Source organism: Alligator mississippiensis, chromosome 3 (assembly GCF_030867095.1).
Source record: "Alligator mississippiensis isolate rAllMis1 chromosome 3, rAllMis1, whole genome shotgun sequence".
Lineage (NCBI taxonomy): Eukaryota > Metazoa > Chordata > Crocodylia > Alligatoridae > Alligator > Alligator mississippiensis.
This window is the reverse complement of record NC_081826.1, coordinates 247,650,354-247,674,601: the sequence shown is the minus strand read 5'-3', so window position 1 is coordinate 247,674,601 and position 24,248 is coordinate 247,650,354. Positions and strand designations below refer to the sequence as shown.

The 24,248-nt window shown below is 43.4% G+C and overlaps 1 protein-coding gene across 2 annotated transcripts in view; it reads right to left on the bottom strand.

Moving 5' to 3' along the window:
• The window catches only part of EDIL3 (EGF like repeats and discoidin domains 3), a 462,626-nt gene that overhangs the window by 173,407 nt on the left and 264,971 nt on the right, over window positions 1–24,248 (bottom strand). For both annotated transcript variants that reach the window (XM_019483064.2, XM_019483071.2), the window contains one exon: window positions 10,059–10,172. In XM_019483064.2, the coding sequence (XP_019338609.1) occupies window positions 10,059–10,172 (114 nt within the window). The remainder of the gene's footprint in view (window positions 1–10,058; window positions 10,173–24,248) is intronic.

The window sequence follows — 24,248 nt, the reverse complement described above, 5'->3', positions numbered from 1 at the left end:
TGCGCCATGAAACTGTACACTATTTGACAGTTCGCCATAGAAGATTTTCTTTGGCAGGTGAGTGTTGGGCATTCTTGAAAGATGGCCGGCCTATCTTAGCTGTGCCAATTTCAATAGAGTGTGGATACTAGGGAGAGCTGATCTTCTGAGCACCTCAGTGTCCGGAGTCTTGTCCAGCCACTTGATCTTTAGTATCTTTTGCAGGCAGTACAGGTGGAAGTGGTTTAGTTTCTTGGCATGACGCTGGTAGACAGTCCAAGTTTCGCAGGCATAAAGCAGGGTCAGGAGAATGATGGCTTTGTAAACCTTTAGTTTCATCGACATTCAGATGCCTCTGTGGTCCCAGACCTACTTACGGAGTCTGCCGAAGGCCGCGCTGGCTTTTGCTAGCCTCGCGTTGACTTTGTCATTGATATAGACAGCATGGAAGAGCATGCTGCTGAGATAAGTAAACTTATAGACCATCTACAATTGTTGGCCTTTAACTGAGACGTGTGGTTCCTGGGGTGTTATGCCAGGCACAGGTTGAAACATCACTTCAGTCTTCTTTGTGTTGATACTGAGTCCGAAGCTGTCACAGACTGATAAGAATAGGTCCATGGACCATTGCATATCAGCATGTGAGTCTGCAACACACAGTCGTCAGCGAAGAGGAAGTCACAAAGCGTGGCTGTCTGGACTTTGGAGATCGCTCAGAGCCTGCACAGGTTGAAGATGTCTCCATTGAAGTGTACCTGATCCCTGTTAAAAGTACTGAACTTTAAATAACTATTTATTTTTCACCAAATTGACAGTTTAAAAAAAATTGTTTATGAAAATTCAAAAATAGAGAAGTTTTGCTAAAACAGGGATTCAATAAATCTGAAGAAAGGATTCTGAATTCACAGAGTGCTGAAATATTTTGTGTGTCAACTTTCCATTGCTAAGGCTTTATTTAAAAAAAAAAGAAAATCCTCATTAGAGATAAGTTTGGCAAACCTTAGAGGCTGTTTCAAAATAAATGGAAAGAAGGAAAGCTTTAATTTAATCCCAGATGATGCAGAATAAGTATCCACAACAAAAAGCACAGCAGGAAGTGAACTATTTTGAAACAAAATAGAGACAAAAATAGTAGTTCGTTAAAATATCTTTGCACAAATATAAGTATGGAAAATGAGAACAAAACATTTGAAGTGACACTAAATGATAGAATTTATGATCATTAAACTTGAGGGATGATTCTTCCAACTGGGATGTCAGTATAGATGAGTGTATTCAATATAAAGTATGTAGTAAGAAAGAAGAGATGAAGGAAATGTAATATACATTAACAATATTTCCAGTGATGGACTTGGTCTTTCTTTCATTAAAGCCAATGGGAGATTTTCCATGGCATTCAATGCAAGCAGGGTTGAGCCATTAGCAAACTACAGTTCAACACATGCGACATCAACAGTGAAAGTCTCTACACGAGGAAAACAAAAGGATAAACTATAATAAAAGGCCACCACAGATGAGCATTTCTGAGAGAGGAAAAACAAAATATTGGTGGAATGTGCATAAACAGATTCTGGATTTTGAAATGGGGGATGTAGGATCAGTGACTAGCACTGAAGGGGTGGCAGTACCCCTGCTCAAAACTCCCCCCACCCCCACACTGGGATGGCCAGATCATACCACATGAACAGTAGCCAGGAACTTTAAGTCCCCAACCAGATAATAATCACTCCCCTCCCCTCCCTTCCCCCACAGCTCATCATCCCCTCCATCCCATCTGTATTCAGTGGTAGTTCCCCTCCTCTCCCATTCCCTCCTACCCCACACCCCCACTGCGACCCAACCTGTTTTTGCCATTGTCCCTGGTTACCCTGTGGGGCAGAGGTGCTCCAGTGCTACTCCCATTCCACTCCAGCTGGGCTGCATGGGGAGTTATGCTTCACTGGCAATAGCAGGTGGTGGTAGCAGTGGTGGCAAGTAGGTTGTTCCCTCCCCCTAAACCTATTCCTAATTTGGTGGAGAACACATGAAGGGGACTAGGCAGGGAGGAGGAACTGGCATGCTGCCACCACTGCTGCTGTCCTGGACTGAGCCTGGCTCCTTATGCAGCCTGGATGAAGCAGAGTATGGAGCTCTCCCTGCCCTTGGGGCTGCTGGAGACAATGGGGACAGTGGCAATGTCGGGCAGAAGAAGGTGGGGAACAGGAAAGGAGGGAAGAGGACATGCTGCTGAACATACAAGGGAAGAGGGAGGAATTATTATTATCTGCTTCAGGGACTTAAAAGTCCCTGATTGCTGCTCCCATGGCATGACCTGAAAAGGGGGTGTGACTGCATCACTGAACTCTCTTTGTATCTGTGCCTGCAACATGAGTTCAGCATTCTTAGAATCAGAGAATTGTAGAACCAGAAGGGGCCTGTAGGATCATCAAGTCCAGTCCCCTGCAGTGGGCAGGAAGTTATTGGGCTTAGACAAGCTCAGCAAGGTGCCTGTTCAGCCTCTTCTTGAACACCTCTAATTTACGGTGACTTCACCACCTCTGGTGGGAGTGTGTTCCAGATTCTAGTGACCCTTATGGAGAAAAAGTTCTTCCTTATGTCTAGTCTGAATTTGCTCTCTATAAGCTTATGTTCATTTGTCCTTGTCCTCCCTTGAGGTGTCCTCCTGAAGAGTTGCTCCACCAGATCTTTGTGTTCTCCCCTGATGTACTTGTACGTGGCCATCGGAACACCTCTCAGCCTTCTCTTACTCATGCTGAACAGGTTCAGTTCCCTGAGTCTCTCCTTATAGGGCTTATCTTCCATGCCTTTGGCCATGTGGGTGGCCCTTCTTTGTACCCTCTCGAGCTTATCCATGTCCCTCTTGAAGTGCGGTGTCCAGAACTGTACACAGTACTCCAGCTGAGGCCTCACCAGTGCCGAATAGAGAGGGAGAAACACTTCCCTGGATCTACTGGACACACATCAGCTAATGAACTCCAGAACTCCATTTGCTTTCCTAGTGACCTCATTGCACTGCTGGCTCATATTCATCTTCCGGTCAAGTGTAACCCCAGGGCTCGCTCAGATTCTGTGTCAGCCAGTGCGCCATCACCCATCATGTAGCTGTGGTGAGGGTTCTTCCTACCCAGGTGAAGAACTTTGCACTTATCTGCATTAAATCTCATCTGATTCTGCTTTGCTCAAGAGACCAAGAGTCCAGCCTGTCAAGATCTTCCTGGATCCTGGCCTTATCCTCCAGTGTGACCACATTTCCCCATAGCTTGGTATCATCCATGAACTTAATAACTGAGCTTTCCACACCCTCATCCAGATCATTGATGAATGTATTAAAGAGCACAGGTCCAAGCACAGATCCCTGGGGGACACCACTGGAGATGGCCTTCCAGGATGAGGCCAGCATATCAATTACCACCTGCTGGAAGCAGCCTCTAAATCAACCGTCCACCCATCTCACTGAGGACTGGTCAAGTCCAGCACCCTCAAGTTTGTTTGAGAGAATTCTGTGGGAAACCAAATCAAAGGCTTTACTGAAATCTAAGCAGATCACATCCACTGTGTCCCTTGTCCAGATGGCTTGTTACCTGGTCATAGAAGGACACAAGGTTTGTCAAGCATGATCTACCCTCAACAAAGCCATCCTGATTGGTTCTTAACCAACCTGCAAATGATGGTCTCCTTAATAAGTTTTTCAAAAAATTTACCCAGGACCAAAGTCAGACTGATCGGCCTGTAGTTTGCAGGGTCATCCCTCTTCCCTTTCTTGAAAATGGGTACCACGTATGGGATTTAAAGATGCAGATATATGGTTGGTAGAGAAAACAGCCAAACTACCAATGAAATTGGTTGCTAGCTGCCTGCAAGATAGCTTGGCATTTCCATTTACAGGACTCTAATTCAGTCTTTCCTGGATCTTTACCTGAGCTTACAGAGTATGTAGGGATAACTAGAAAGCTCTAATGAAGCTACTGCCCAACAAATACTTTAAGTCAGCTTAAAATAAGTAATGGGATCACAGAATGCAGTATGATAGATGCTATATTTCAGGGAAATTAAATGTTGAGAAATTAAAACTAGTGAAAAAGATTAAATCAAAATGGTAGCAATTTGACTTTCATAGGACTGGAAGGTGTCAGTCTTTGAATCTTGTGGACTATTTGCAGGCAAGGTTGTGGATGTCAAATGCTTTGAGAATGCTAATGCTCTCCATGGTGTTTTCCAGCTTTATCTTCAGCAAAGCATCATAGTTTTCCACTAGTTGCTCTGAAGAACTCCAAACTTGTGCAGTCATGGTGATATGGTAAAAAAAGATCCAAGCAGCATTAACTACTGTCTAGATTTCCATAGAATACTCATGTAGTCTTTAAGAGATCATACTATGGAGAATGAATTGTTTCTTGAATTGTTTTTTACTATCACTTCCAAAACTGAGGAGCATTTGGACTACAGAATCAGGTGCAGCTTGGTGGAAAAAGGTATATGGCAGGTAATAATTAGGACAAATCATTAAAGAAGGGTTAATTGGAGTAAGAAGGAGTTTTAAAACAAAACAAAACAAAAACCTAGATAAGTCAGTCCAAGAATAAAGACAGGGCTGGGACCCAGAGTTATTGTTCTGGCTAGGATGACTTTTTCCTATCCCGATTCCTTTCCCCATTCCTATCAGCTCAGAGGTGTTGAGACCTTATCCAAAACTCATAACATAGCAGCAGCGCAAGTGGATACACCAAGGTGATTTAAGCATGGCTTTGTTATACCAATCAATGAAACTGTTTAGTTTAGAAAGTGAAAGCCCTGGAAAGTTTCCTTTCTACTCCCATTCTACCAACAGTGCCAACAAAGGAAATCTAGGATCAAGAACTGTCTCGACTCAACTACAGCCTGGTCTGTACCTCCCCCATAGAAGAAATTTTAGTTTGGTTGTCAAGGAGGGAAAAAAAACCCAAACCTTGATACATTAAGTTATATTAAACAGTGAAATACATTTATGGAAAATGGTGGGAAATTTGGGATACTTCAATCTAGATGTAATACAGAACTGTACTAGTGAAATATAGAACTGAAACATTGATACAGAGAGATGGACTGTATGACATAATATAAGTTTCTCCCTCTCTAACTTTGATGCTTCTAGTTTTCTGTGGTTTGGTTTAGAATTCTTTGAGGTGTCTAGCATAATTTTTAGTTAGTAATTATGCATTCACATAATTAGTATAACAACATTAAATTATATAATTAGTGTAAATATGTGTAATGATGTAATTAGAAGGCATAATTACTACTTGCAATTACATAATTAGGTGTGACGACATAGTAAAAATCGTTATAAAATGGGTGTTCACAACTTTAGCTGAAGGAGCTGCTATATTGCACAGTAATAATGTTGATATATGAATAAAAGTTAACATTTTAATGTTAACTACACTAAAAGTAGTTTATAGCTCACAAGTGAATGCTAAAAGTTAGTAAAATTGTGCCAAAGTACTTAGAGAAGACATGGTGAGCTCCCAAAACAGGGGTAATTCAGTGATCTGTAGTCTGCACAAACATTAAGCCACTTGCCTATGTTTTTTTAAACACACCATAATGTAACCTGAGTATTATAAGTACAGATAGTGGCATAACTAAGGAGTCCACATTTTTTTTTTGATGCAGAGCATACTTGTTGATTTTAGCAAATACCTTGCTTTCCATTACATTTCCTGTTTCCTTCTGATACACCTTGTGTTTTTTTCCTCCCAGTTCTGCTATTGACATCACTTCCTTTTCAGAAAAAAGGAACAAAAACCTTGTAATGAAGAAATCTCAGATTCCATCTGCCCTTCTTCTCAGAGAGCTGCTGGTAGATGGAGTGGTCCCTGGGCTGTGGCGGGGTGGAGGGGAAAGGTGGCTGGTGTTTCCCTCTGCAGTAGCAACATGCCCCACCCCAGGCAGCACCCACCCACAGGCAATCCCAGGGGGCACTGCAGCCACAGAGGGAAGCACCGGGGCCCCATGCAGCTCAGGCAAGCAGGCAGGCTCCAGGAAAAAAAAAATATATATTTTTTTCTTGCCAGGCTGCCTACACTGGCTTCGTGCAGAGCCCCTGAGCTGCACGGAGCCTGGTGCATTGTTCTGTGGCTGTAGGGAAGCAAACAAACTCCTCAGAGGAGTTTTAGTTTGCTGCGCCACAAGTTATTTAAGGCACATTATGCCACCGAATTTGCTACACCAGCTGGAATTACTGCACAATATGCCACCGACATGTGCAAACACCACACCATTAAAGTGGTGCAAAAGCATTTCAGCCGCTTTAAAGTGTCAGTCACACATGCCGCTCATTTTGTCTATAAATGGCCTATACGTGACTAAAATTCTAAGTTTTTTTTTATGGCTCCTTAATTTCTTATCCTCCAAGAAATCTAAGGGACAAATCCTTACTGAATTCCTAAATGATATCTTAGCTATTCTCAATAAGCTGAGCAAATGTCACCATAACATGATCTATCAAAAATTTTACATTGAGCTTTATGGTACATAAAGATCAAAACAATCCAACTTTTGTATTTATCAAGTAGTACTTGAAATGTCATTCCAATAAAAAAGCTATATTGCATGCACAGTGCAGCCCTTAATTTTTTCTCCATATACTTCCTGGAGCAAATTTTGAAGATTGAGAGGCTAAGAGGAAAAAAAGATGCACACTATCAGTTCCTAAGAATTACCTATTTTGAAACATATTTAGCTGGCTAGCTGTATCATTTTCCAATTTAGAAGGATGTGACCCAAGTGTGGAGGGCTTTCATATCCTGTATAAATGACTGTCAAAACTAAATAGCTAGAAACTATCCTGTAATGGATTACAGTCGACATGACACCACTGAATGCTTTCTGAATTTCTACTCTATAAATACACATCCCAGTTGAGGGGCTGGAATTGATAAACAAACAAGAAAAAAAAAACGGAAATGAGACAGCTATTAAATCTGTTAAGGCCACTGAGTCAATGTCAGTAACTGTACTCATGCAGTTTCCAAGCTGTATAAAACAGTCTTCTCAGTCTATCAAAACATAATAAAATTAATCTTCAACCCCTTAGTTCTTGCTGCCTTGAACCCTTTGTGGCCAAGGTGTCAAACATATGGTCTGCAGACAGGATACAGACTATGGAAACAATCCCAGTTGCCCTTCAGCCACTTAGCTGCTAATCGCTGCCATGGCCCTGCCTCACTGATTACTGGCTCCCACCATGCGCCCTATGCTGGAAGTACAGCTCTTGCTGTGCCAGAGGGTATGCAGTGGTAACAGGGCTAGCTTCAGCACAGGCCACACAGTGAGGGCTGAAGCCGCTGCTGTATTCTCTGAGTTGGAGCCGCAGTTTCTGCCACTGCTACTATGTGCGTCAGTCTGAAGACAGCAGTTACCACTATGGCTAGGGACAGACATTCAAAAATCCAGAGCCTAAATTGATTCAACCCTTGCAGACTAGTCTAACCTGCCTAGGCTGAACCGGTTTGTAACAGGACAAACATTCCCTCTGGTCTGAGGCAATGCGGACACATGCCTGCAGTTGCTCAGACCAGGAGCTGTGGGGTGCTAGAGTTCACCCTCCAATGCAGGGACGTTTCCTAGGAGGGTGTAGCCAGTACGGGTTGAACTGGCTGGAGAGGGGCTTAATCCCCCCATCTCTGTCCCAATGGCAAGGATCCAACCTAGGTCTGCCGAGATCTCCCCTTTCACTGAAGCAGCAGCCAGGCACCATGGCCCCTGAGGCAGAGGGGGCCAGGGAGGAGGATTAGTCTCCCCTCTACCCACACCGGCAGCTGGGTCTGCATGCTGTCACCACCATGCTCGCTCCCTGTGGTGGAATAAGTCCCCTACCGTTCCCTCCATAAGACGCCAAGGGAGGGGGAATAACCCCGTCCCTGCCCCCCACAGGGGGCCCTGCTGGCTGGTGTCTGACTGTCTGCCCTGCTGCTGCAGCAGGAGGGGGCAGGACCTTTGATGGGGGCAGCAGCCCCTGTCATAATGTTGGGAAGTGCAAGCCCCTTCCTGGCGGGGGTGCTGTGCTGCAGGCCAGGCAGAGCTGCCATGGGCTTCATGCAGCAGCACTGGGGTCCAGAGGGGGCCAGAGCCCTCCAAGCCCCCTGAGGCACCACCACAGCCCATAGCAGATTTCCTCACCCTGCAGCGCAGCCCCCCACCAGGAAAAGGCTTGGCTTGGAGAAACTGTGACAGGGGCTGCTGCCTCCATCATAGTCACTCCCCCCTTGCCGATCCAGTGGCTGGGGCGGGTGTGGGGCCAGATGTCACCACAGCAAGGCCCCTGGGTGGGTGGGGAGCGGGCTTTTTTCCTGGGGCTTATTTCCTGCTCTGCCCCCGGGGCACCGCAGCTGTGTCTGCCTGGCCTGGCTGCAGCCGCCACTCGGTCTGCACTTGGGACAGTGTCTGACAGAATAAGCTCCCTCTTGCCAGCAGGGGGCTGGCCCCGAGCATAGACCGAGTGGCCACTGCGGCCAGGCTGGGAAGACCCAAATCAGTTTCTTCTAGTAGGGAGAAATAAGTGTAGCCAGCCCCCCCAAGAAGGTAACTCCTGTGCCATTTAGGCGATGCCCTTGAAATCATGTAATTCTTTCATAAAGTTTGAGAAATCCATCTTAAAGCTTCCAGTGCTTCACTAAATGGTTGTACCAGAACCTCTTTGTATTGATGTCTGGAAACTTTCTAATGTTCATTCCAAATTGCTTCACAGCTGGTTTGCTGTTTGTGTCAACTATGTTTTTTAACTGAAACAGTCCTCTTCCCATCTCACCTTTACCTCAACCCTGGTGTTTAATCCCTGATATATTTACAAACAGCAGTTATATCCCCTTTCATGTTTGTCTTACTAGCCTAAACAAGCCACACTTTTCAGTCTCCTTTTATATGATAGGATTTTCTTTACTTTCAGTATGCTATCAGCTCTTCTCTACAACTGTGCAAGTTTAAATTCAGCTTTCTTAAACATGAATGACTAAAATTGTATGCTGTTTTCCAGATGATGTCCACCAGTAACTGTCTAGTACAGGGGTAGGCAATGTTTTTTGGCTGAAGTGTCAAAAAAACCACAATGTCTACTTTGGAAGGCGCCGGAGTGCCAACATGCCGGAGCCCGGAGCAGCTGTTTGCAGCCTCCCAGCTGCAGCCAGCCCATGGAACCTGGTCTGCTTGCAGTCTCCCAGCTTCCTGCTGGGAGCAGCCTAGGCTCCGTGGCTGGCAGCAGCTGCTTAGAGCCCAGGCTGGTGGTGGTGTGCCAAGCAAAATGGCCTTGCTCAGCATGCGTGCTGGGGGCTGCTGATCCCTGGTCTAGTACCTTTCCTATATATGTTTGGATTGCATTCATCATTGCTGCATCATATTGGTAGCTCTTGACTAATATATACAGAGCTTCCTCCTCCACCATCATTTCCAACTAATGAGCTCCCAAATTATAGCTGAAATTCCTGCAATTAGTCCTTAAGTACATGACCTTGCATTTTGTACTATTAAATTTTATCCCATTTTTTACACCAACTCTGGATATCTTTCTATTGTTTTTCTGTGATATTTCAATCCACCTCTATATTCACTATGTCCCTCAGCTTTTTTCATCACAAAATTGCTTTAGCACATTCCCCCTTTTGTGCTAGTCATTAATAAAACAATTAAATAAGATTGATCCCAAGACTAATCATTGATGAACTCCATTAGTAATTTCTCTCTAGCCTAATAATTTTCTTCCAGTACAACCCATTGTCATCCCTTCTGTAACCATCACCTTACATACCTTACAATTCTTGTATTAATTCTCATTTTCTGTACCCTAACTACTAATTTCCTGTTTGGCATTATATTAAAACCTTTATTGACTCCCTCAGAATCAGATCTCCTGCATTCCTTTTGTCTAGAAAACCAGTTATCTTATTAAAAATAAATAGAATGTCTCTTTTGTCTTAATATTATATTTAGCCATACATTAATTATATGACTGGATCTTATCTTAGGTACTATTCCAAGGTTATTTCTGCAATGCATCATGTAAAGAATTTATACAGATAGATTTGCAAGATAATTACAATACTTACTGTATTGGCAGTTTCTTCCCATAAATTCACCAGGACACTCACAGGAATAATTGGCAACAAGATCTGTACAAATTCCACCGTTCTTACAGGGTTCAGCTTCACATTCATTTACATCTAGAGAAACAGAGAGTCATGATTACTACAGAAACCTTTTAAAAGTTCTCAGCATGTTTTAAACAGAAAAAACCCTCAAATGTTTTCTGAGGATCCATATTAGTATTTTAGTAACAGCAAACATTTCGGTAATAGTAAACATATTTTCAGAAAACAATGCAAGCTGCGCAAAATATAATCAAAGCAAAAGTATCTTAAACAGATCTGCTCTAGTATAGAATTGGCTAGTTTCACAAACACATTACTTGTTTGAAATGTCCTATTGAGTAAGAGAATAAAAAGCTAAACTGTGGCCATAATGGCAGAAATCTCTCTGATCCCAGGACTATCTTTCTTAGTTATGCACTTGCTTCAGGGAACAAGTAATTTGCATCATAATTTACCTGACAGAAATCACTTTCCTTCTGCATTAGACAGATGAAACTTTAAGACTCCAACCTTTCCTCCCCCCCACCCCTTCCTACCCCATGTATTCCATGCCAACCTATGTGGAGGGGAAATAAGCATCCTTGTGCCATGATCCTTAATATGTATCTGAAAAAAAAAGGAGTGAAGCAATACTTACTCTCCCTATTTCCCTGTTCTATTCTTTTTTGTGTGTGTGGGTACAGACTGCAGGTCACAATTAGGCTCTAAATAAATCAATCCAATGAACCCTAACAGAATAGCTAATTAATACCATTTACAACTTCTCTTTCAGCAATAGATGTCACTTAAGAATGTCTCCCCGTTCATCTTAATTCATTAAACATCTAATTGACAGGTTTGTTACAGTGACTAAGTAATTCCCTTGCTGTGCATGTGTTAGTGGGGAAATTGGAACTAATAGCTTAATTCAGTAGTTTACAAATTTATTGTAAGCTTGTGTTAAATTCAAAATATCAGAGCTAGCTAATTTGGGGAGTTTCTAGAGTATAGCAAACTTTAACTGAAGCAGAAAGGGTGGCTTTATATTCCCCTCCCTCCTAAGCCTGTGGCGTACATTTGACAGGGAGTATTAAAAGAAAGAAAATAAATGTTGGTGAGTCTCAATCAGAAAATATGAAAACATTTTAGGACATTACCCTTACATATACCCTGTAAAAAAAAGTTAAATGGTTATACCATTAAATTGAGAACCTATATCTTTTACCTTATATTGCAGGACTGAAAAAAATGTCTGAGAGAGGTCAGAAGAAACAACAATATCACAATTTACTAAAATTTACCAAAAATTCACCAATGCGTTTGCAGCCTAAAATATATTTTCCCCTAAATACCAAGTGAGGAAGCTGTGCGACTCATCAGATTTAGCTGAATGCTCTTTCCATGAGATATCAGAGTGGTTAATGTCGCCAATGACGACCATGCACCAAAAGTGTGCAGCCTCTGCCAGTTCCCTACCGAATTCATGGTCAAGCTCTTCTTCCAGGTCTGTAACAGACTCCTATGGTTATATCCCCCTTCACTCCCAGAGGGTCTCGAGTCATAGTTTCATAGTTGGTAGGGTCAGAAGGGACCTGACCAAATCATCAAGTTCGACCCCCTGCCATGGCAGGAAAAAAGTACTGGGGTCAAACGACCCCAGCAAGGAGTCGTCCACCATGGGTGCTAATCTCTGCTTGTAGGGAAGTGTACTGCTCCTTCACATAGAGAGCTACACCCCCGCCCTTCCTTGCAACATGATCCCTGTTGTACAAGGTATAGCCATCAATACCTGTAGTTCAGTCATAGGTGGAGTCCCACCAGATCTCCATTATCCCTATGAGATCGTATTCATTTGTGCCTAGCAGAAGGGACAGTTCCTTCTGTTTGTTCCCCATGCTCCTGGCATTTGTGTACAGGCAGCTAAGCCTGCCATCAGAAGCCCTGGGCTTCCCTGTCCTCTTAGAAGAGTCCCATCCTTGAGCTGGGGTAGGAGTAAGATCCCTTGTGTTACATAGATTCATAGATTCATAGATGTTAGGGTCGGAAGGGACCTCAATAGATCATCGAGTCCGACCCCCTGCATAAGCAGGAAAGAGTGCTGGGTCTAGATGACCCCAGCTAGATACTCATCTAACTTCCTCTTGAAGACCCCCAGGGTAGGGGAGAGCACCACCTCCCTTGGGAGCCCGTTCCAGACCTTGGTCACTCGAACTGTGAAGAAGTTCTTCCTAATGTCCAATCTAAATCTCCTCTCTGCTAGCTTGTGGCCATTGTTTCTTGTAGCCCCCGGGGGCGCCTTGGTGAATAAATTCCCAATTCACCAATTCCCTTCTGTGCCCCCGTGATGAACTTAAAGGCAGCCACAAGGTCGCCTCTCAACCTTCTCTTGCGGAGGCTGAAAAGGTCCAGGTTCTCTAGTCTCTCCTCGTAGGGCTTGGTCTGCAGGCCCTTGACCATACGAGTTGCCCTTCTCTGGACCCTCTCCAGGTTATCCGCATCCTTCTTGAAGTGTGGCGCCCAGAATTGCACGCAGTACTCCAACTGCGGTCTGACCAGTGCCCTATAGAGGGGAAGTATCACCTCCTTGGACCTATTCGTCATGCATCTGCTGATGCACGATAAAGTGCCATTGGCTTTTCTGATGGCTTCGTCACACTGCCGGCTCATGTTCATCTTGGAGTCCACTAGGACTCCAAGATCCCTTTCCACCTCTGTGCCACCCAGCAGGTCATTCCCTAGGCTGTAGGTGTGCTGGACATTTTTCCTCCCTAGGTGCAGCACTTTGCATTTCTCCTTGCTGAACTGCATTCTGTTGTTTTCTGCCCACTTGTCCAACCTATCCAGGTCTGCCTGCAGCTGTTCCCTGCCCTCCGGCGTGTCCACTTCTCCCCATAGCTTTGTGTCATCTGCAAACTTGGACAGAGTACATTTCACTCCCTCGTCCAAGTCACTGATGAAGACATTAAAGAGTATCGGTCCAAGGACTGAGCCCTGCGGGACCCCACTGCCCACAACCTTCCAGGTCGAGACTGACCCATCCACCACAACTCTCTGGGTGCAACCCTCTAGCCAATTCACCACCCACCGGACTGTGTAATCATCCACATCACAGCCTCTTAACTTGTTCACCAGTATGGGGTGGGATACCGTATCGAAGGCCTTCCTGAAGTCTAAGTATACGACATCCACCCCTCCTCCTGTGTCCAGGCGTTTCATAACCTGGTCATAGAAAGAGACTAGATTGGTCAGGCACGATCTGCCCGCCACAAACCCGTGCTGGTTTCCCCTCAGCATAATTTGCCCTGCTGGGCTCTCACAAATGTGAGCCTTGATAATTTTTTCAAAGACTTTACCAAGGATGGAGGTGAGACTGACTGGCCTATAGTTGCCCGGGTCCTCCTTCCTCCCCTTTTTGAAAATGGGGACCACGTTAGCCCTTTTCCAGTCCTCTGGGACTTGGCCCGTGCGCCACGAGCGTTCGAATATTCCCGCCAGTGGCTCTGCAATGATGTCGGCCAGTGCCTTCAGCACCCTCGGATGGAGCTCATCCAGGCCTGTCAACTTAAAGGCATCCAGTTCTTCCAAGTGACTCTGCACCACCTCAGGATCTACGTATGGAAGTCTGGTGCCTTGCTGCTGCCTCTCTACAACCCCAGTGAGAGACTTGTCGTGCCCCTCACTTAGGAACACTGAGGCAAAGAACTCGTTGAGGAGTTCAGCCTTGTCCCCCCTGTCTGTCACCAATTGTTTCTGCCCATTTAGCAGGGGTCCTATTCCTCCCTGGGCCTTCCTTTTACTCCCAATATATCTAAAAACCAATTTCTTGTTGTCTTTTACTTGGGTTGCCATCCTCAGCTCCATGGTAGCTTTGGCCCACCTAACTGCCTCCCTACAAGCATGAGCAGAGGAGGTATATTCATCTTTAGTGATCTCACCCTGTTTCCACTTTTTATGTGCTCCCCTTTTGGCCCTTAGGCTGCCCTGGATTTCTCTGGTCAGCCATGGAAGCCTCCTGGCCCCTTTCCCTTTTTTGCCTCGCTCGGGGATCGTCTTGCTTTGTGCCCGAAGGATCGTTTCCTTAAGGCACAGCCACCCTTCTTGGGCTCGCATCCCTTCAAAACTCCTACTCTGCAGTGCGTCCTTGACTAATCGCCTGAGTGCATTGAGATCAGCTTTCCTAAAGTCTAGCACTTTCACCCTACTAGTTACCTTACCCACTCGACGTCTTATGTTGAATTCTATTATTAGGTGATCACTGTCTCCCAAATGGCTACCGATCTGGAGGTCCCCTATCATGTCATCCCCTGTTGCCAATACCAGATCCAGTATGGCATTCCCCCTAGTGGGACCATGCACCTCCTGTGTCAGGTGGATGTCCTGTACACATTAGAAACCTGCGTGAGCGATGGGACTTTGCTGTCTGCGTCTACCTGACCTGCTGATTTGGTGATTGTCACTTCCAGGGCTTGTACTAGTGATTGTCCACTCATCCCCTGGTGATCATAATTTAAAGCTTTGTCAAGCAGGTCAGCCATTGTGACCAAGAAAAGCTTCTTTCCCATCCGGTGCTTCAGTGTGGGGGCTGCCTGCTGGTGAGCTCCATGCTGAAGCACCCTCCACAGCATGTTGAGCCAGGCTGGAGCAGCCCCAGGCTGCCAGGCTGACCACCAGACCCTCTGCCAGCTGTAGCTGCTGTGACCCAGCTCAATGTGCTGCAGTCCTGCACACACACGTAAGTGCAGCATCCAGGAGCAATAAACATCAGCACAATATGTGCCAGAGTTTATTGCTTCACATTTTGTACATGTAGGTACATTTACTAAGGACTATATGGCATACTTAGTACACAATATGCAAAGATGCTAAATTTCAACAGTCTGCTCCTGTGCTTTTATCTATAAACAATTCAGAAAAAACATTGTTGGAATCAGTTTCATGATGGAGAAAGAAAATATTGTGAGATGACTTTTAGCAGTCTTACTGCACACAGTAATACAAGCATAACCCTTTCACATCTTGATTATATCCAGAATGGCACAGATCCGCATGGTTTCCCATATTCTGCATTTTACCCTATCTAAACTAGCTTAAAAACATTTAGAGGGCAAAGAGTTCTTTGTTGACTATGTTTACGATCTTTTTCCTAGTACCTACATTAAATTAATTGCATTCATAACATTTGGCATGGCTACACTTCTTTTTAACACGAATACATAAAAAACATAAACACAAGCTTGAAATTTCCCCATTTTCCTTTTTTTTAAGGTAGAAATACATTTTGTTTAAATACAGTGCATCTGGTAGAGGATCTAGAAGTCCTCTCCCACACCTGTATCCTATTCTGTTTTGGAGGCTATGCATACATCAAAGTCTCAGTTTAGAAAATCCACCCTTGGCCATATGCAAATAGTCTGTTGTGCCTTTTATAGATCAGCGACAAATTTTGGAAGGCTGAGAGTTATCTTCACATTGAAAGAGAAATTGATAACATGAAGCACTGATGTAGCTTATTTGTTTATAGCAAGAACACAAATCCAGATTCCTTGAACTGAGCTGGTCACAAATTTCAATGGAAAATACATCTTACAAAGCCTCAGCTCAAGTATTATCACTTCTGTTTTACTGATTGTCTTGAACTTTGTCTGTCTTGGACTCTTCTGAAATCTCAGTTTAAAAAAAATGCCCCCTATCCTTGCTTCAAACTAATGGCTGTATTGAGAAACCTGCTATTGCAAGCTACTCACTTATGGCCATATTGAAAGATGGTCCTAGTGTCATATCACACATTAAACTTAGTATGTATTAAACTTGCTTAAAATGTGAGCAACCATGGGTTCAAGCAGTAAAACACATGCTAAGTACAACACAACAGGGAGTGATCAAATCCAATAGTTAGCATGAAAGATGCTTACTGAGATGTTCTGGAAAAATAGATAACAGACTGCTAAATGTGCACCATGGCAAACAAACAGTCCATGAACAGTTAGGTTAGAGGTCTCCTGCATTCTCTCCTATCTAGCAGAACGTTATCCTAGATAGTCATCAGCCAAGGCTTCTTTGATCAGAACAGCTTGTTGGTGGTTCTGTATGAGACACTTGGCTGGAAAAGCTGCTTCAGCTCAGGCCCCATCCAAAGTGTCAGGAGCTTCCCCTGAGGTAACTCCATCCAGAGCTGCCCTGGTTTCCCTTGCTTTGCACTTATTGTGGAGGATGCAGGCAGCAGCCACAAAACTGGGAATATTTCTCAGCCTGAGTTCAAGGTGGACCACCCAGTGGCCTTTAGGTGACCAAAGATGCATTCCCCCACCATTTGACAGCTGCTCAACTGGTATTTGAAGATCTCCTTTTTGGAGTCCACCCAATTGGTGTACAGCTTCATGAGTCATGGGGGAGCAGCAGGTGGCTGGGTCTCCAGTAATCAAGGGGGGAATGGTCAGCTCACCAAAATCCATGGTGGGAGTGCTTGGGGCAAATTCCTCCTTCCTCCTTCACTCCATCATCTCCAGGTAACTGGAGTTCCTGAATATGAAGGCATTGTGGACTCAGCCTGATCACTCAACACTGATGTTAGTGAAACACCTGAAGTGGCCCACAATTGCCTAGAGTATAACTAGGGTGATGGTACATTCCAAACAAAATGAGACAGTCCCAGCTTCCATAGTCTGGTCCTGGTCTGTTGGTCAAAAGCCCTGGAGTCGAGTCCAGCAGAGATGTGGAGTGGCATAGTGTGCCAAACAGTTGGGCAGGCAGGCACAGTTCCTGCTGGGCAGGAGTAAGGCTGGCAGACTGGATCAGGTGGACTGGCCTGGACTATGGAAGCCAGTATTGCCCCAGTTTACACAGGACATATGGTAACCCTAAGTATAACTAAAAAGAACCCCTTATGGTTTATGTAATCTGAGGTGCGATGAAGTGGGCACAGAACAGGTGTATGGATCCCACTGATAGTCCACAAGCAATTCATGAAGCCTATCTCTCTGAATCCATCAAGGAACTCCTGCAGGTCCCTGAGCCAGATGAACTGAGGTCCCAGCTCAAGTATGGCATTGTACATTTCATGCATGGCCATTATCACCATTGATTGCGGTGTGCATCAATTTCCAAATGACCAGGGCCACATCTCTCCACACCCTCTACCACATCCAAATTACATCTCTCAATGAACAGGGAGTGCCAAAACCCAACATCATTGTGCTGCAGAGGCCAGCTCAGCCCAAAGGTTGACGAATGGGTCATGGGAAACCCTAAGGTTTTGCTGCCACTGTTCATCATCCCAGGTTTCAAGCATGAGCTGCTTCTACCAGTCTGAGCTCACGAGTAATGCCCAGCAATAGGCTGACACCAGGCCTGCAGTGCTGCAGCTTATATGTCATTGTGTTGTGCCTCCTCCAAGCGGGCTAACATGATGCCCATGACAGCATCATGGTCCTCAAGGGACCACCAGGGCTGGAAGCTTGCACTGCTGAAGCACAAAGTACCTGTAGATGACAATGGCCAAGGAAAGGATTTGCTTGGCTCTTCTACTTGTCATCTCCAGAAAGCCATTGCAGATCCAATCCCTGGAACAGTTGTTCAAGGGGGAATTAGAATTCATCTCCTCAGTGAGACAGCTGGCCAAACAACACTTTCCTTTGTTCTCAGCTACTTTTGGCTTCTGTCTGAAATATCCAAAAAAGGTGCTCTAGCAAAGCATGCCAAGACATATGTTCACTAGCCCTCTAGAGGTGAAGCACAAGCTGTACATGGTTAGAGATCACAGAATAGGAAAGATTGTCATACGTCTGTTCCAGACCTATGTTTATTTTTATACTGTATAACATTCCACAGTTCTGAAGTATACTAAATATTTCAAGGCACATATTTCTACAGCTGCTTGGAAATACAAGAGAATAAAATAAAAGGTTTCCTGCCCAGGCAAATGGCTGGGGTTTGATGAGGAGTTGGGGTATGGTGATGGTTTATAACAGATACCTCACTGAATCCTAAAATGCATGATAATGGCAGCTTTCATCATATTTGCATTGTATTATATGCCCACTGAGGCATGTTGTGCTGTGAGCTGAACTGGTGCAATGCCAGTTTTACCCATTATATGTAGCATAGTGGAGTTGTGTACTGTCACAAACCACTATAATTTTCTTCAGCATGGTGTTTGTGTGAGAGAGCTGACAGCTTAAAGTTAGGTATAGCTACAGAATTCACATATCAAATACATATCTGAAGGAGTCATAAGTATACACTATTCCTGTTGTGGTTGGAAGCCTCAGCTCAAGTACTGTGACCGTTTTTTGACATGCCAGTTTAAGAAGGAGGTAAGGAAACTGGAGGTTCCAGAGAAAAATCACTAAGATGACAAGGTGTGGAAAGCAAGTCGTAGGAGGGAAGGCTGAAGGAACTAGGTAGTCTGAGGTAGTCTGAGTTTGGAAAAAAGGAGGTGAAAGTAGGACATGTTACCAGTTTCCAAATATTTTAAAGGCTACCATAAAGAAGATGGAAACACATTATTGCACAAAAAAGGACAAACAGTAGTGGGGTTGATCTTCAGCAAACATTTTTATATCAAATCTCAGGGGAACTTCTTAACTGTAAGCATAGGAACACCAGAAAAAAAAAAAATCTAGGGAAGTTATGGAATATCCTTCCTTAGAGATTTTTAAGAAAAAGCGGGACAGGAATAACAAATTATGCATCTGTGCCCTTTCCTACCCACAATTCTGTGATTAACTTACTAATAAATTTGAATCCAGCACTAAATGTTTCAAAATAGTATCACTGAAATAATTAAGATGTGAGAAGGCTTGTTAATTCCACTTACTTTGGTCAAATTATGCTTGCTGGCTTTGCAGTCTGGAAAATACACAATGCATTGTAAATCTGGAGATTTTGAGGACAGGATAATACACCAAAGGGTTTTCAATTCAATATGCAGCCACTCTCAATCCAGTTAACAAGCTAAATTCCATCTACACTGGAATTAATGGTTGTGAATGACCCAGTATCTTATACATCACGTTGGTCTTATAATTTGTTGCCTATAAGGTTATCAAATATTGAAGGACTACAAGTTCCCCTAGGTTATTACCTAGATTTCAGCCTAAAAAGAAAGAGAACTAAAGTAACAGCTCTTTGTCTTGGAAATAAAATATGAACAAAGAACAGAAAGAGCTCAATGGTAAATTAAAGTCTTTTCATCTATTTATAAAATTGAACTAAGTAATTCAGTTCCTTATTTGACTTATGTTTTCTTCAGGTGGCTCATCATTTTAGTACAAGATAATATCTCCATAACAAACTTCAAGGTTACTGTGAACTAACAAAATCACACCTGCACACAGAACGTGAACATGAGCTGTCCTCCACACAGTGAATTAAAGATGGTAATTCGTCCCCTTAAAAGCTTTCCTGCATAAAGATAATGTCTTATCAAGATATTTGCTTTTCTATGGTTTTTCATTCATAATGAGAAATGCAGACAAGAAAACGCACAACTTTATAGCATATTTAATGGTGTCAGTGAAGCTGATTTAGAAACACAGAGATTGAACTTTAAGTATCAGTCATTTTTACACCAATCCTCATACTTTAGTCTTAGTGAGCAATTACTTATAATGAATGTGGAAAGATGGAAGCTTTTAATAATTGTCTGTCAGTTTCTCCTTTATTTTTTCAGCAAATCAGACAGCTTTGGTTCCCTCAGTGCAAACAAATTGACCATATCAAGTTATATCTGACAAGTGAAGAAAGACTAGTGTATTCTAGTAGTACGTGTAAGAGCAGAACAGATTTCAGTAACAGGGAAAATGAACTTAACTAAAGAGGAGAATAGGAGTTTTAATATAAAGTTATTTAATTTACAATTGATTATAATGTTTTTATGTGAACAAGAAGATGTCAAATATTTCATTAAATGTGATTTCTACAAACTGGGGTCAGACCCTTTTCAGATTGCTAGATGTGCTAATTACAATACTAAGCTTTATTCTGTGTAAAGTCTCTATTTCCTCCTCCTGATGCAAATATCTTCTCTTAAGAGGTGCCATTTTATCATTATTACAAATTCATAAATAGAAATATGAGTAATTTAACAAATTCTTGAATTCCTAAAGCAGATTTTTCTGAAGACAATTTTAGTTCACTGACCATCCAGTTTCCTATGGGTGTTAAAGAAGAACCCTGATCCCTGCTTTCCAGATTGTTTGTGCTTTTTAAATTAAGTAGTCATGGGAACAAAAGAAATCAGAAACAATCCTGAAAACAGGTACTAGAACTCAAGACTCACCTGCCATGTGCAGATTCAGAGAGGGTGCAGTAGAGCAGTTGCATCCCCACTTTTGGACCATGCCACAGAAGCAGCAGCAAGGGACTTTTTTTTCTTTAAGTCTGCAAAGCAAGAGTATTCTTCCCCACCCTGTCCTCAGTTGCACGTCCCATCCCCACTCATTCCCGCCTCCGACCTTACTGTTTAGGACTATTCAAAGCTTCAGTTGCTGATTTGATTTGGCAGAGATTTGGCCCAATTTGGCAGCTGAGTCTTCAGATTGAATCAGGAGACCCTTTAATCCAGGGGCAGGAAATTATTTTGGGCAGAGGGCCACTTACTGAGTTTTGGCAAGCCATTGAGGGCTGCATGACAGGCAGCCCAGGGCAGATAAATGTTCATATTCTAATTTTTTTAGGGACCCCGCGGGCTGGATAGAATGGCCTGGCAGGCCACATCTAGCCCCTGCACCACATTTTGCCCACCCCTGCTTCAATCTCTCCAAATTGAATCAGAACCCTCTGAATCTATTCAAAGAGATTCAGAGAGATTCAATGATTTGGACATAGACGCAGCTTTACATGTTTTTTCTACATACCTCAAGGTACCAGGTGGCTCGTGAATGCTGGGATGGTGGGGCAGATGCAGCGTTCCACAGGAGCGCAAGGTGGGGGGGGCAGGTGGGGGTAGTTCTGGAAGTGGACCAGAAGCACTTCCGGTCCACTTGCTGCGAAGCATGCGGGAGACCCTCCCCCTGCCCCTGGCTCGGCAACTGGTGCCTTCTGGATCTGGGGAAGCACCTGGTGTCCCCCCACAGCCAATTGTTGAGCCGGGGCGGGGTGCGGAGGATGGAGTCCACCGCTGAGCACTTGGGGGCACTCTGAGCTCCTGTGGGACACTCCATTCACTCCAGCATCTCAGTGTTCATGAGCCATGTCTGGTACCTTGAAGTATGTAGAAAAAAAATTTAAAGCTGTATCTATGGCTGAATCACTGATTCTCTGAATCAACATCAAATCTTCAGATTCAGATTAGGGTGAAGCAAATCAGGACAGTGATCTGAATCAACAAATCGAATCACTGTCCCCGGATTCGGGTTGAATCCAAATCCAAATCGAATACAGTCCGTTTCACACATCCCTACTGCTGTCCTCCACCGACCTGTGGGTGTGGGAGCTCCAGAACTGTTCTTGTAACTCTCCAGCAGAGCTGCGTGGGGGCCAGGCTCAGATGGGGACAGTAGCAGCAGGTGGGTTCTTCCTCTCTGCCTGATTCTGCCAGTCCGGGAGCAACTGGAGGGAAGGAAAACCCACCTGCTGCTGTTGTTTTCCCAGCTGAACCCAACTCACTGTGCAGCTTGGCTAGCCTAGGGCTAGAGTGGTTCTGGAGCTCCCATCACCCATGGGTCAGCCGGAAATGGTGTTTGCAGTAGGCTGTGGACAAGCCTAATGAAAGAGGAAGGGTGTACTGCTGAGCATGGAGGTTAAGAGAGAGAGTTCCAAGGGGGGTACTCTTATCTGATTCAGAGGCCAGCTGCTACTCCTGTGGTGTTCAACAAGAATCCTTATCCCTGTGGTGTGGTTTATCCACCCTGTTATTGCCAGGGGAAGCTGGGAGTAAGGATGCAGCCCTGTAGCACCATTCACTGCTCTAACACTGTCCTTTGCAAAATCCTGGATCCACCCATATTCACCCCTTCCACCCATGTGCACTAACCACTAGGATACAGAATCCAGCTTATTGTGGCATACTCCTTCTGGCTTCATGAATCTTGTATCTATTTCTGCATAGTAGCCTACCTTCAATAGGAGAGGTGGAATTTACCCCAACCCTATACATTGGTGACTAGAGTACCTGTCTGAGAAGCTGGAGGTGTGGGTTTCAAGTCTTTCATGCTGACCTGGGTATCAAACCTAGGTCGCTTTCCTCCTGGGCAAGTGCTCTCATTAAGCTATTATATACAAGGATTGATAGGGACACTGACAAAGGCATAAGCATTACCGATGGCTTCTCTGCTGACATTCAGAACTGCCAATCTGCATAATGAAAGCTGTGAGCAGGCCTATTGGTTCAGGTCCCCTCAGAGGACTCAAGCACCATTTTGTTGAGTTCCTGGATCCTAATGGGGTTTAGGCAGGAGCTACTCAGATCAAGGCTGTTCAGTGCATGTCTAGAAAGCAGCAAGCACCTAGTTAACTTTAAGGTGAAAAAGAGAGGCACATCCAAGTTTTGAGTTGAGGCATTGCCAGAGCTACATGGCTACTAAGCAAGGAGGGGGGGGTGTTGAATCATAATTTTGGTGGATTTAATCACGTGAAGTCTGCCTTAGTCTTATTTTACATTCCCAAAAAGGATTTATCCCAAAGTCCTTCTCTACACTAGGCAGGTTTTGTTGACAAAACCCTCTATTGTGGATACAATTTTACCAGTATTTATGGCATTGCAATGTAGCCAGCCTCCTTTATGCTCCCAGTCATGATACATCTATGATACATCCAAAATAAATACAAAACTATATTATTGATTTAAATAAATGTACATAAAAAGGTGACCATATAGACTAGTGGTTCTCAACTAGAATGCCATGAGATCCTTTTAAAGGTGCAACAGGGTGTTGTGAAATATTAGCACTGTTAGGTTTGTAAATACCTATACATGATTCAGAAGATAAACCCAGAGATTCCATATAAGAATCCACTGTGTCAAAAATATTCTGATATGTTGTGATCTTTAAGATCTTTGTAGTAGAATTGGTCTATTACTTGTCCACAGTGAAAAAAAAGTGAAAGCTAAGAGCTGGCATTTTTCAAAGGTTGTCTTGAGTCTAACATGGGGTGCCTAGAGTCTAAACAGACTGAGAATCACTGATACAGATAGAACCCCCCCCCCCCCCCACAGGGCCGAATCTCCAGCTTAAATAAAATTGGTTTCAGCAAAGCTATGCTGCTGCACTTTATCCATAATCAACTCTATACACTGAAAATTTGAAGTTTAAAACCTTACATTGCAATTTCCTAGACAACTAACTTATTTTTCCCATCCTACTCAAAGGCATGTTCATGACTAATAACTGGATTCAAATGCTTTTATAGAAAAAACCCAAAAAAACACTTACTGAATGCAACTTGAAGAAACTGAGATTCTGGAATAATTATCTCTGAGTCAGATTTTAGCCTTGACTATTGTTACAAATGGAGCTACTTAAGCAAGAGATTTTAGTAACTTTTCCCTAGATATTTTAGAATTGATTTTCTGCCTCTTTTTATGGCTTTTATTGTTCAGAAGTACTGAAAGATTTAATAATATCATAGTTATTAAGATTGAACACTATCTGGCTTGTAGCATCTCCAAAATATGAAAATATTCAATGGATTGTTTTAAGAAAGATGTTAAATGTGGATATTTAAAAAAAGAAATCTAAAAATACCAGAAAATAAGATTTACAATAAGATGAACTTTGTTAGTGAATATTGGACCAACTTACAGTATAGAAAGGGAACCAATTCTCTGGTGGTATGGACTGGTTCAGGTGTATTGAGTTAACAAAACTTCACCAAATCAAACTTCACCAGCAGAGAATTTCACCCAAGATATTCAATAAAAGTAGAATTTACTAGTGTTCTCCTAGGAGTGAGTTAACTACTGAAACAATGGCATTTGAAAGATTAAAAAGTTTGACAGGCAGAATAATATGTCTTCCACAAAAGCAAGATGGCTTTGGATAAAATGTAATAAATGTCACTTTACATTTAAGTATCCATTTCTTAGGCTACATAATTTATGAATACAGTCCCGATTTACAAGGTTATTTTTCTATCTGCTCTGTCTTTAATATTTGAATTTAAAATTGAGCATAAGCATCACCTAAACATTTGGAAACATCAAAAATAGACAGTTCAAACTATTTGTTT